This window comes from Canis lupus, chromosome 38, assembly GCF_011100685.1.
Source record: "Canis lupus familiaris isolate Mischka breed German Shepherd chromosome 38, alternate assembly UU_Cfam_GSD_1.0, whole genome shotgun sequence".
Taxonomy (NCBI): domain Eukaryota; kingdom Metazoa; phylum Chordata; class Mammalia; order Carnivora; family Canidae; genus Canis; species Canis lupus.
In genome coordinates, this window is record NC_049259.1 from 14,801,372 (window position 1) to 14,815,643 (window position 14,272).

At 37.8% G+C, this 14,272-nt stretch overlaps 1 protein-coding gene and 1 long non-coding RNA gene across 4 annotated transcripts in view; one reads left to right on the forward strand and one right to left on the reverse strand.

Annotated features, from left to right (window-relative positions):
- Window positions 1-448, reverse strand: part of LOC111094521 — a 306,613-nt gene extending 306,165 nt beyond the window's left edge. For all 3 annotated transcript variants that reach the window (XR_005385708.1, XR_005385709.1, XR_005385707.1), the window contains exon 1: window positions 316-448. This is a non-coding gene — a long non-coding RNA (uncharacterized LOC111094521). The remainder of the gene's footprint in view (window positions 1-315) is intronic.
- Window positions 449-735: 287 nt separating this feature from the next.
- LYPLAL1 (lysophospholipase like 1) overlaps window positions 736-14,272 on the forward strand; it is a 36,642-nt gene continuing 23,105 nt past the window's right edge. The window contains exons 1-2 of the mRNA XM_038586166.1: window positions 736-866; window positions 6,625-6,724. Of these exons, the coding sequence (XP_038442094.1) occupies window positions 773-866; window positions 6,625-6,724 (194 nt within the window). The 5' untranslated portion in view covers window positions 736-772. The remainder of the gene's footprint in view (window positions 867-6,624; window positions 6,725-14,272) is intronic.

Below are 14,272 nucleotides of genomic sequence, written 5' to 3' on the forward strand. Positions count from 1 at the left end.
GCAAAATAACACCAATTATATCTGCTAAACTTTGAGCAAAATAACACCAATATCTCTCCACATAAAATATAAGCCAATCTTGAGGATCCCTGGCTGGCTCAGTGGTTGAGGGGCTCCTTCAGCCCCGGGCGTGATCCTGGAGACCCGGGATCGAGTCCCACGTCGGGCTCGGCACGGAGCCTGCTTCTCCCTCTGCCTGTGTCTCTCTCTCTCATGAATAAATAAATAAAATCTTAAAAAAAAAAAAAGGCAATCCCGAATTCTGGGATTGCAGCTAAAAATCCTACAGTAAATAAACAGGCCGCTTAGGCTTACCGAAAAGCTGTCACCTGCACAAAACCACCCTCCGCATAACCAAAGCGTCAGGGCTGCAAGACCCGCCTCTGACTTGACCAGAGGGGCAGGACCGCAGCAGCTCCAGCGCGCATGCGCGGCGCGAGGAGCGCCCCCTGCGTCCCTACGTGCGCGGGCCCGCGCGGCGAAGGGGCGGGGCTACGGCGGAGGGCGGGGCTGCGGCGAAGGAGCGGGGCAGCGGCGAAGGGGCGGGGCCGCAGAGAAGGGGCGGGGCCAAGAAGGGGCGGGGCTGCGGCGGAGGGGCGGGGTTGCGGTGAAGGAGCGGGGCTGCAGCGAAGGGGCGGGGCCGCGGCGGAGGGGCGGGGCTACGAAGGGGCGGGGTTGCGGCGAAGGGGCGGGGCTGCGCCGGAGGGGCGGGGCCGCGGCGGAGGGGCGGGGCTACGAAGGGGCGGGGCTCCGCACTCCTGTGGCGGCAGCGATGGCGGCTGTGTCGGGTTCCGTCCGCTTGCAGCGCTGCGTGTCGTCGCCGGCCGGGAGGCACAGCGCCTCCCTGATCTTCCTGCACGGCTCAGGTGGATTACGCCCTAGTTTTCTCCTTGGGGAGCGTCCTGCCCTCGGGTCCCCCAGTGTTGCCGTCGTGGAAGAGTCGCCCCCCCCTTCAGGGCTCCGTGGACTCGGAGAGGGCGACCCTCCCCGCTCGCTGGCCCCGCGCGGGGGGACCCGCCGCCTTCCCCGCCGCGGGTTCCCTCTGCCTGGCGGTGCTCGGCCCGTCGTCCTGCTGGTGGCCCTCGTGCCCCCCCCCGGGCCATCCCCCACCCACAACACTGTCTCCACTGCAGCCCTTGCTACCGTGCCCCCCTCCCCCCCCCCCCCCCCGGGTTCTCCCTCAAGTCTAAACAGAGCGAGTTAGTAAGGTAAGTTTTCTGCAAGAGACACATAAATTACTTAGTACTCTCCAGGGCCAGCTAGTAGGGATTGGGGTTTTCAGCCGCCTTGGATTCTGTGCCACTTCCTTCCTCCAGCCTCATACTCCTGTAGACGGGGGAGATGCTGGAGTGGTTTATGGATTATGTCCTTTGTGCGAGGCCCTGTGCCAGGGTCGGAGCGCTTTCTCCCAGTCCTGTCGCCCCTGCTGTTCCTTCTGCCTGTTCCTCTTTCCCCCTCTTGTCCTTACTTAAACCCCCGAGATGGAGCACAAGGTCACCCCCATCTGTAATTGCTTAACGCCTGTCCTCCCCACTTCGCCTGTCCTTCCTCAAGAGTAAGGACCCTTGTGTGTGTGTGTGTGTGTTTTAAAGGACCCTTGTTTTAATCTTTGCATCCCTAGTGCCCGGCCCAGGGTGAGTTCTTGGGAAATATTTTTTTTTTTTTTTTTTTTTTTTTTTTTTTGAGAAATGAGATGCAGCCGGTGTCCTCAGGGCGCCTACCTAAAGTCAAAAAACAAAAACAATTCAATTAGTTTGAGTCAGCAGTGGATGGGAGATCACAAGATGGTGCGTGATTTACTGCCAAGAGGATCGTAAGGAGAAAACTGTGGTTAGGCCTATTAAGCATTTGGAAGATGAAGAGCTTGTCGGATTTGAGCGAGAACGTGGGCTCTCAAGCCGGGACTTCTCCTGTAGGCCTAAAGAGGATGGTGGTTGGTTAGTGCGAGGGGATTGGGAAGGTACAAAGGGGAGGCCTCCAATGGGCCAGTTGTGGGAAGTATTTTCATTTTAAAAACAAGTCCAGAGAAGTTGAACAGCTTGCCCAAGGCCACTTGATGTTTCTGTGAGTGTAGTAGGTTTAGGATCTGCACCCAGATCTCTCTGACCCCCCCCCCCCCCCCCCCAGAAGGGGTAAGGCGGAAAAACTCTGAGCTAGGCTGTATCATTTTGGAAATAGGGAAGAAATGGGCCAAAGATGTTGAAAGGGAAAGACTTGGCTGATGAAATATATTTAGAAGATGAAGCCAGATGTCTTAAGAGGACATCGATGCTTTACAATTAAGAGACTTATTCCTGGTACTGTTTGGGGCTCCAGGGGTGTTCATTTATAAGCATCCAGAAATGCCCCGATGCTGTAGTCTTTGTAATAAATAAGCTGATTATCTCATAATATCTTTTTTTTTTTTTTAGATTTTATTTATTTATTCATAGAGACAGAGAGAGAGAGAGAGGCAGAGACACAGGCAGAGGGAGAAGCAGGCTCCATGCATGGAGCCCAACGTGGGACTCGATCCCAGGTCTCCAGGATCCCAGCCTGGGCTGCCCGGCACTAGACCGCTGAGCCATCCCGGCTGCCTCCTATCTCATAATATCTTTAGGAAATACTCCTAGACTTTTCTTTGGTCCATGGCCACTTTGCTTAAAGTACTATCCTTACTCTTTTCAATTTCAAATTACTGACCTTTTTTATAGGTTGTAAGCCCAGACTTGTACAATATAAAAAATATATATATTTTTTCCCTTTGTACTTTGGAACAAAGAATTTATCCAAAGAATTCGCCAATTATGCAAATGAAATGCAATTCCTATATAGTTAGAGCTCCATTGCAGTAAATTGAAACCCTTACTGGAAGTCCGATTTTAACGTTTGACTTTATGTGGTTATGTTGTAGATGCTTGGGTTCTGCTTAATCCAAATACGGGCAGACCAGTTTTAACAGTCTTAGCAAAGCTCCTAGAATAAAGTGCTGGTTTTTTAAAAAGTGCACCTTGTGAATGGATGACTGGAGGTTACTTTGTAGCATTAAGTTTTGCTTTTCAAGGTTGAAAAAAGTGTATTTAGAGGCAGATTTTTTTTTTTTTAATCTTAAAAGGCTGAAGTTCTCTGCTAGGATATGGCAGCCATAGAAAAACATATGGGAATGTAATATATAGCCAACTTAGTTTGAGCCTTTCCTACTCCTAAAATACCAAAGAAGTACTTTCTTTCAGGATGATAAAAACAATAGTTTAATTTAGCTTTGTTCAGCTTCCCAACTTAGATTAATTCATTCTATTGTATGCTACCTTAGAACACTATGGTTCTTCTTTTAATGGTATTTTCATGTGTAATTACCAAATTTAATGTCTATATTCCACACTACACCATAAGGTTAACACAGACCCGAACCATGGTATTTTGCTTTCTGCCCTTGTAGTCAGTCTCAGTGAACCAAGTTGACTGTCACTAAAGTTACTAGTAAACCTCTGTGTTGCTAAATGTGGTGAATGTTTTCCAGTCATCTTATTTGAACTGTCAGCAACATTCAGTGTTCTGGAAACACTTGATTCTTTCTACCTATTTATTTCTTTTGATTTATTTTGCAGACTCATCCTCTTCTTTCTGTCCATTAATGTTGGGGTTCCTCAGAATTTGGTCCTAGGACCTCTTTTTTCATTTTGCATTTTTCTCTCCAGGCTAATGTGCATATATACCTGAGGATTCTATTTTTTCCACCATACGATGACATAAATTTGTGTCTCTATTTTAGGTTTCCTTTGTGCTCTGGACATGTTTATCCACCTGCATAATAAGTGTTCATTCATTAATCTGTTCATTCAAGAAATATCTGTTATATGGCCAGCAGTGGCACTGTTCTAGGCTCTAGGCATGTATTGATGAATGAAACAAACAAAAATCCCTGTTCTTGTGGAACTTACATTCCAGTGGAGGAAGGAAATTTTATATAGTGGGTAGAGGTCCAATGGGGGGAAAAAAAGTAGGACGAAGAGGATGGGAGGTGCCAGGGGTGATAGTTTTAGATAAGGTGGTCAGAGTAGGCCTCACTATGAGGGTGACACTTCAGCACCTAGACTTGAGTGAGGGAATCATGTGGATGTTGGGTTAGACTTATTGTGGACAAGGGAGAAGCCAGGACAAAGGCCCTGAAGTAGGTTCCCTAACATTCATGGAACAGCAGTCAGGCGTGTGTGTCTGGAGTGAGATGAGCAGGCCAGGATCTTCAAAAGGGTACTGGCACAGATGGTATGGGGCAGGGGTCAGTAAACTCTCCATAAAGGGTCAGATAGCAACTATTTTAGGTTTTGTGAGCCAGATAGGTTTCTTTGACATTTTTCTTTTCTGCTTACTTTCCCTTTTCAATCCTTGTTCTTTCTTTCTTTATTTATTTATTTTAGCAACTCTTTAAAAATGTAAAAACCATTCATAGTTTATGACGTTTGTCTTCCACCTGGCTATACTTTGCTCAACTCCGGGTAGAAGACCCTGTAGGCAGTAGAGCAAGTATAGACCTACTGATTCATGTGTTTCCTGTCTCAATGTGTAGTTCTATTGTTCATTCATTTGTCCTGGCCAGAAACCTCACGGTTATCCTTGTAACCTTCTACCACAAATTAATCTCTATTAATTTTATCTTCTAAGTATCCTTGTACCTATTTCTGTACATTCCAGCAGCCCCGGTGGCTTAGTCGCTTAGCGCCACCTTCGGCCCGGGGCATGATCCTGGGGACCTGGGATGGAGTCCCACATCAGGCTCCCTGCATGGAGCCTGCTTCTCCCTCTGCCTGTGTCTCTGCCTCTCTCTGTGTGTGTCTCTCGCGAGTAAATAAAATCTTAAAAAATAAAGACTTAATTCTGTACATTCCATTGCTGGACCCCTAATATAAGCATCTGTCACCTGAACAGTAGGCTCCTAAATGAACTCCCCACACCCACTTTTGTCCCTCTCTCCTGTCCACACAGCTGCCAGAGTGACCCTTAGAAGATGGCACCTTTCTGCCAAAAAGTAGCTCCACGCTCTTAGGAATTGTCACATCCCCACAGTTTCTCTTGCCTCATCTTGCACTCCCTGCTCTTTCTCATTCTTTAGTGTCCTCCTCCCCCTTCCTATAAAGAATCTTAGCACTTGGCATATTCTGTCCAAGATACTCTTACCTTGTGCACTTCACTTTTCACCATCCTGTAGATCTGAAAACTGTGTCAGTTTGTGTCATTTGTGATCTAAGCATTAAATGAATAAAACTCAGTGGGTAAAATACAAAATGAACTTTGCTTCCCAGAGCTTTTATTCTAGTAATTGTATCCCCGAACTCCTTAGCTGGGTCAGTTCTGAATATAATAAACCCTGGCAGCACCAAGTGTCTCATCTTCGCAGTGGTTACATTTGTCTCTCATATTTATGTATGATTATTTAACTCATGTCTGTTTCTCATAATAAACTGTATCCTCAGTGAGATTAGGGACTCTTTCTTCCTCATCTTGCCATCATTGCCTCTCTAGTAGTGAGCACAGCACCTGACACATTATAATAGGTATTCAGTAGATATATTTTTAGTTGATGTCTTAATGAACTGATTTAAAAAATTAAAAGTTGTTACCTTTAAAATTTCCTCTTCAAGACCACATAACGTGGACCTGTATTACCTTCCCTTTTTTTTTTTTTTATGGAAATATCCATACATTCATTCTTACATGGATTTTGGTTATTTTTCAGCCTTGGGATGTATAATCAATATTTTACATGATGTAAACCTGTTATCAAAATAAATTTAGATTTCTTCAAGTGAGGGGTGCCTGAGTGGCTCTGTGGTTGAGCATTGGCCTTTGGCTCAGGTCCTGATCCCGGGGTCTTGGAATCGAGTCCCTGTGGGGAGCCTGCTTCTCCCTCTGCCTATGTCTCTGCCTCTCTCTGTATGTCTCTCATGAATAAATAAATAAGTATTTTTTTAAATAAAAAAGAAAGATTTCTTCAAGTTAAAGTAAGCTGAATACCCCTTTTGAAAAATTTTGTTATTTTTACCAAAAAAATTGCTTTAGGTTGTTTAACTACAAAAGTTTATATGCACCTCAGAAATTTACTGTTTTTATGAATAAGATGAGAAATGACAGTATTTAAAATCAGATACAGAAATAATTTTTTTTTAGAAAAAAATAATTTACTTCATGTATTTGTGCCTGTTATACCCTTTAAACAAACAAGGAACTGAAAACTCAAACAAGGTATTTATTTATTTATTTATTTATTTATTTATTTATTTATTTATTTATTTATTTATTTATTTATTTTTTAAGATTTTCTTTCTTTATCCATGAGAGACACAGAGAGAGAGAGGCCGAGACACAGGTAGAGGAGAAGCAGGCTCATGCAGGGAGCCTGACGCAGGACTTGATCTCGGATCTCCTGGACCATGCTCTGGGCTGAAGGCAGTTGCTAAACCGCTGCGCCACCCAGGGATCCCTCAAAACAAGGTCTTTAAAGTGACTTGTGGTGTAATTATTTTTACATATGGAGATTTTTTTTGTATTCCTTGTTCCAGCCTCTGCGTGTTATGAAATTTACATAGACTGCTTTTAAATATGCTGTGTTATCAAAATGATTTCTCTTTATATTTTGTGATCCATCAGGTGATTCTGGACAAGGATTGAGAACATGGATCAAGCAGGTTTTAAATCAAGAGTTAACATTCCAACACATAAAAATTATTTATCCAACAGCTCCTCCCAGGTATGCAATAATTTATCTCACTGCTTAGTATAACTGTGGCATAAAATGTATATAAGTAGATGTACCAGCTAAATGTTCTTTAAACGTAATTCTGTATTTAAAATATTTTGAATTGGGGTACCTTTTGCCCAGAACTTTTTTTTTTTTCCAATTCCACAATTGGGCCAAGTTTTACGAGACGAAAAATTTCTTCACTCTTTGTAAAGCATTCCCTGAAGCTCTTAACTTAGACTTTGTCCTAAGCACAGCCTATAGAACTCTGCTTCCTTTGTCCCTAAGATTGCTCATCTTTCAAATTCTCTTTTCCCTTTGTTTACTCCTAAAAGAAACTGCTCTTAACAAATATAAGCTTTCTAATAATTTAGTTATGCCAGAGTCCATAATTTCTGGCAAAGGGTTTCATGGCATTCTTTCTATACTTAAAAAGATTTAGAAACAATGTTAAGCTTTTTGAATCAGTAAACCAGAATAGGAATGTGATATTGACTACTTAATAAAATATTTAGATTATATAGTCAGTAGATGTGTTTAATAAAAATACACGGTCAGGAGATTGGTATAGTTTTAAAGTCATACTGTTTTTTATAATTATTAGCATCTGCATAGGCTTTTTATCCTGAGCACATATTTTAAACTGGGGTTTGCAAATACTTTTTTTGGGTAAGCAAACTAATATGCTGAGCTGTGCATCCCTATCTGATTTCCCATTATCTGTTCCTGATTTGTTCTTATTAATTATGCTGTGTGCTTATGCAAATCCATTTTGGTTTTTTGATTGTTGTGTGGTTTTTTTTTTTTTTCCTAAGTTGTATTGAGAATCAGAACCAGAACTTCAAGGACCTTCTTATGTGCAATTAAGATTTTACTTATCTCAATTGATAGACTCGAAAGAGGTAGAACAATAAAATGATAATTTTGTTGTAAAATTTAAGATTCAAAAAGTTATTTCAATATAATCTTAAACTGGTTTAGTAGTTTGGTAGTGCAAATAAAAGACTAATAACCAAGGGGTTATTTTTGTATTTTAACTCAGATGTTTTTGAAATGTCAAAAGAGCTTGTCATTTGCTATTGGTTTTCAGAGTAAGTGAAGTTTAGAAGGAGAAAGACTGTGATATTTCCTATGGAGATGGGAAAGATAAGTTCATTTCATCCTAAATGTAAATATAATTGATAAAATTGAATGGAAGATCATTAGAAACAGATTCTAGAATTAATACTTTCAGCTTATGAATTTTATATCATTACCAGCTTTGATAGGTGTTCCAGGCCAGTGTACCTCAAAATGTAGGCCAGAAATATTTCTGAGAATCCAAAAATCTTCATGTGCACTCAGTATTATTTGTGGATGCTGTTGTGTTTAAGTAAAATATAAAATCACTCAACTCTTTCACTGAATTCATGGTAACATTTTGATATTATATATTTTCATTGTCACCTGTTTGAACAGGCTGTCAAACATTTTGAACCATGCTGACCAATGAAATGTAATACGTGAATTTAAATTTTCTTGGCACCACATTAAAAAAAGGAAAAACAAGTAAATTGATTTTAATAATATATTTTACTTAACTTACTATATCCAAATTATTATCATATCAACATATAGTCAATATAAAATTATTAAAGTAACAATTTACATTCTTTTATTCATTCTAAATCTTTGAAATCTGGTATATATATCTTACATGCGCAGTACATCTCAATTTGGATGCTGATCAATTAAATTTCTATTAAATAATTATTTACTCAAAACAAAAACACTAATTTGAAAAGAAATATGCCCACCCGTGGGTTTATTATTGCAGCATTATTTACAGTAATGAAGATATGGAAGCAGCCCAAGTGCCACCGATAAATGAATGGATAAAGATTTGGCGTGTGTGTGTGTGTGTGTGTGTGTGTGTGTGTGTGACACTGGAGTATTACTCAGCCATAAAAATGAGTGAGATCTTGCCACTTGCAGCAAGATGGATGGACCTAAAGGGTATTATGCTAAGTGAAATAAGTCAGACAAATACCATATGATCTCATTTTCATGTGGAACATTAAAAAACAAATAGAAACAAAAAAACAGACTTAAATGCAGAGAACAAACTGATAGTTGCCAGAGAGGAGGTGAGTGGGGGGATCAGTGAAGCAGACAAAGGGGATTAAAAGGTAGAAATTTCCATTTATAAAGTAAATAAATCACATCATCTTCACAGAGATGAAGAGTACAGCATAGAGAATATAGTCAATAATGTAATAACATTTGGTGACAGATGGTGACTGCACTCATCATGGTGAACACCGAGCAATGTATAGAATTGTTGAATCACGTTGTATATCTGAAACTAATATAACACTGTATGTTACTTATACTTCAATTAAAAAATTACCTTAAATAAAAGTGAAAGTTCAGTGGCTGGTTAAATTACGTGCATTTTTAAATGCTATATAGCTCTATGTGGCTAGAAATTACCATTTGGGACAGTATAGTTTGAGACTTTAAAGAGGAGGTCCCATATATTATAGTACATTAAAGATGACTATCCTAGATCAAATCATCATTTTTACTTAAATTTCTCATGGATTATAGTGCTTGGAGTTGTTAGATTTCTTTTGTTGAAATGATGAAGTGATTTAAATTGTTAGTTCTCAAGCACAGATGGTTCTCCCTCAGAGAACATTTGCAATGTTGGGAGACATTTTTGGTTCTCAGAACTGGCCGGAGAGGCAGCATAAGAGGCTACTGGCATCTTGGGTAGAAACCTGGGATGCTGCTAAACGTCCTACACAGCAAGAGACAGCCCCCACAACAGAGAATAATCCAGCCCCAAATCTCAGTAGTGCCCAGCCTGAGAAACCCTGCTTTAAATTACACCTTTCTCCCACACATACTAGATGATTAGTATCTTGATTCTCTGTTAGAGGGAAAAAAAAAAAAAAAATGTTGCAGTGTGGTCAGCTGTTTATATTTTAGAAAAACAAATATATGAGGTAATTAAAATATGAATGGTATCATTGTCTTTGAATCAATACAAAAAGAAGTTGAGATTGCACCTAAGAACAGTTCTTTATGTACTAGGCTTTCTTTATTTTTAGATTTAATTACTCTAGGTCAGAAACGTTAAATACAAAATTCAACTTTCCTTCAAAATTTACTCTTGAGAGCATGGGATTGTGAAGCTTTGCTTCCTTGTTTTCACTGGTTATAAGATTCCTAAAAGGGAGAAATTAAAACCTCACAATTGAGTAAACTTTGCAGTTTTCCATTCAGAAACTTGAGAGCTTTTCAAAAATTTTCAGAAAGAGTGTGTTTATATGTTTTTAGTCCAAATAAGATCTACATTGTGGGTTATTACATCTCAGACCCCTATCCTTGGTTAGAGGCATCATATATGACAGTGAAATGAAACACATTATAATTGAGGATAGTAATGCCAGTTAATTTGCTATCAATATACAAATCAAGTAAGTTTGTAAAATGTTTGTTGCTTTCAAACATAAATACCAGAACCCTCAACTGACCTAGAAAAGTTATTTTGTGTCAGATATTCAGCAAGTTGTACATTCTGTAGCTCTGCTGTATTTCATTGGTCCTTTCCCACATTGGAAATCAAATGTCACTGATCAAGGATTACCAATGGCTCCAGACATTTCAACTTTATGATCTTCTAAATGTTGGAAGGGATCTTATAACGAGCCAGTATAACAAGCAAGAACTGGTTCAATGTTTTATTATATTAGAAAATCTATTTCAACATTGTGAAATAGTGTGAAATCATTTTTCTTTTGTTCTGTGAACAGTGAAGAAATCAGCAAATCTTCCAAATGTCTCAGACTCTCAGAGCAATTAGAAACTTTATTTAATATGTAATTTAAAGTTACAAGATCTGAACTATTTCACTTTCAAAAATGAACCACATCCTTATTGATTGAGGATTTTGCAGTCTTAGTTCATCTTACATCTCATTGAAGTTTTGGTACATGCTATTTCCTTTCTGTTTTAATGTGTTTCAAGATTATTTTGACTTAAGTACATGGGCCCAGAATCGAAGTAGTTAGGACACTAGATACTAGTGTTTAAATACTTCATTCTCTTGTCCTTTTTGAAATTGGTAACGATGCTTTCTTTAGTTTCATAGTGAATTAAGTGTAATACATTTTAAGCATTTTCATATTTTTAGACCTAATTCTCTGTCTCACAAATAATCGTTTCTTATTTTTTTTCCCATTAAATCGTGTTTGGTAGTTATGTAGTATGACTCCTGTTCACAATCTGACCTCTTTTCCCTATGCTTTTTCCAGACTGTTCAATCAGTCCGGCTCTAGTGCCCTTAGATTTTAGCACTATTAGTGGTGATTTTATATAAATATAGTTAATAAAAATTTGTCCTAGAGGAACAATATTTTGGAGCCTTTTTACATTTTCCTAACTAAAAATAAAAACTTGAGTAAACCACAAGTATCGTAAAAAGTAAATGGCCACTATTAAGACTATCATCCTATCTTTAATATCTTTAATGTCTTAAGTGTTTATTTAGTTGTGCAAATGTGAGTTCATACTAAACATATGATTATAAATTCTGCCTTTTTTCACTTAAAACTGTATTTAATGATTTCTTCCTATAATGATTTCAATTCCTTTTGTTTAGGGAGTTAACTTTTCTAAATTGTTTTTCAAGAATGGACAGTTTACAGTATTACTAACAGTAATATTTAGCATTAATTTATTTTAAAAAACATTTTCTCATTTTATTACTGAAGCTCTCTGAGGTTTATCAGTTATATATAAACAGTGCTTTCTATATCACTAATTCAACTTAGCAGTTTACTGAACTAATGTGTTTAGGTAAAAATATAGATAAGTGATTTTTTTTCCTTGTACACTCAAAATTCTTTAAATATTTTTTCTTGGTCACAAAATTGTTGCCTTTACAATGATATCTACCTTATAATTTAACAGCATCTGACACATAACAGACTGAGAATTAAAATACACAAAAATATCAAAACAGGAACAGAGTACTAATTTGTTGATTAATTCTAAGCTTAGTTAATGGATAAAAGCTTTGCAAATATGTGTAGTTATATTTACGTTTTATTCATTTTTGTGCCATTTATATTTAAGTTTATTATATATTAGTAAAAGTAAAAGTTATGTGGTACATATTCAGAGTAACAAATAATAGTAATATATAAGCAATAAATTCACTTGTTATTCTTCTGATTACTTTGAATCAGCAATCTGATATGTGCTATACAATGTAGAACCTTTGAGAAACCAATACTTCAGTTAAGAAGGAAAAATGAAGACATTTAGAGATAGGTCATCTAATTCTCATTTAAAATAAAATTGTGAAGGCTATTAATGCAGAATTTATCAGTTTTAGGTCTTAAAATTTGCATGTCTAAAATGAACAGATTGGCCTGGATCTCCAAAATCCTTTACAGTCATTGACTTTTTGAATTTTAGGTCTCTTAAGATTTTATGCAGTATAAGAAAGAACCAGTAATGTAATACTCTTCTTTTGTGCCACAGTGTTAGACCAATAGGTCAGGGAAATATCCAAGATATACTATTGTTCAGCAGGCTATTGAAGATAGAATTATTGTAGTACAGTAGTTAAGAATATGATCTTTTGATTAGCCTGCCTGGGTCTGAATCAAGATTTTTCTACATAGGCTTTAAGATCTTGAGCAAGGTATTTCACCTCTCTAATGGTGTCACAACTTCCTGAAATGCAAAATAGAGGTGGTAATTGTATTTACCTCAAAGGGTTATCATGAGAATATATGATGTTATTGAGTATATATGTAAATTCTCCAACATGATGTCTGACATAAAACAAGCACTCAATAAATGTTAGTTATTAGTAGTAATCTATGGTATCCCTGTGAGCAGGATGTAGAAATATTATCCAAAGGATTAATCGCTGATAATTCTTGAAGAAATTTTCCAGACCTATGTGTGTGGGTTGTATTGTCAAGGACTATTTGGGTTAGCAGTTTTATTTTCACATACATGAGTTTTATCTTCATACTGTTCAAATTCCCAGATGACATAAAGCTGAGAAAAATAATGAATATATTGAATAATAAAATGGAAATCTGAAATGATCTGATAGTCTAGAATAGGATGAGCATACTATAGCCTGTGGGTTTAATATGGCCAAACACCTATTTTTGTAAATAAAGTTTTATTGGAATACAACCACACTCTCTCACTTACATATTATCTATGGTTGCTTTTGTGCTATAAAATGGAGATCAGTAGTTGTCAAAGAGACTATATGGTCCACAGAGCCTAAAAGTATTTACTCTGTGGCTTTTACAGAAAAGGTTTGCTGACCCCTGGCCTAATGCAGTAGCTTTCAGAATTTTTAAACTCCAGCTCACAATGGGTTATATATTTTACTTGCTGATCCTGTACATACATTTCAGTGATTAAAGTATTATAAATACTAGAGCATAGGGTTGCCAGCTCTATTTAGCAATGAAGAAACAATATTTGAGACATATTTATACTAAAATAGTATTTATTGTTTATCTGAAATTAAAATTTAACTGGTGTCCTGTATTTTATCTGCAACTCCATCTGGTTGTTACCCCCAGAGAGTTTGATTTAATTGGTTTGGGATGTGGCCAAGGCAGAAAGATTTTTAAAAGCTTCATTTCTTATTCTTATATGCAGCCAAAGGTGAGATCCACTGGTCTAGCAATCATAAAAGTTTGAACTAGGTCACTGTGGTGGAAATGCAATATAAGCAGTCAATTCAGTAGAGATTCACACAGCAGAAACTGGGAAAAATTGAAAATTAGGGGAAAGGAGAAGGTGGTGATGTTAATTTAGGGAATCTATGAGAAGATTATACATTCAATGACTTAATATGCAATGTGTTTTGTATGGGGCATTTTAAATTTAGCATTTGGCCTGATATTCATGAGGTAGCACCCATGGAATTTTTTTTTCTCTACAGTTTATTGAAAAATTGGAGTTTTAAACTGGAAGACAAATGTTTTTAAAATATACTGTTCCCAGTAAGAATCATCTGGGAAATTATTCAGTCTCTCAAATTCTGATTGAGAATAGGTATGAGACAGAGCTCATAATTTGCGTCTTAAGGAGCACCACTTCTGATGTAGGTAGATTCAAAGGGTCTGTCAACCATTTGTACTCAAGTATACCAGCATGTTTATAAAAAAAAAAAATTACAGAATCTTTCTTCCCACTTCTGAAAACTGAAATAGATTTTGAGAGTGATCTGGCTCTCTGTGTCGTTTTTCTGCATCAAAATTTGAGAGCTCTTACTTTGGAAAATATAGGTTAAATTGAAATAGAGTTTCAAAAACATTTTTGCAGGAGATAACTTTTTAAAATATCTCTATTACTTCTGTGCTTGAGATTGTTTGAGATATTTTAAGTTTGGAAAAAGATACTAATGAAAACAAAGTAAAAGAAGGGGAAAAGATATGTTATATAAACAGTAAACATAGGGAAGTTGACATACTATATTATTATTAAATAAAGTATACTACAAGGTGGTATTACCAGAGATAAAAA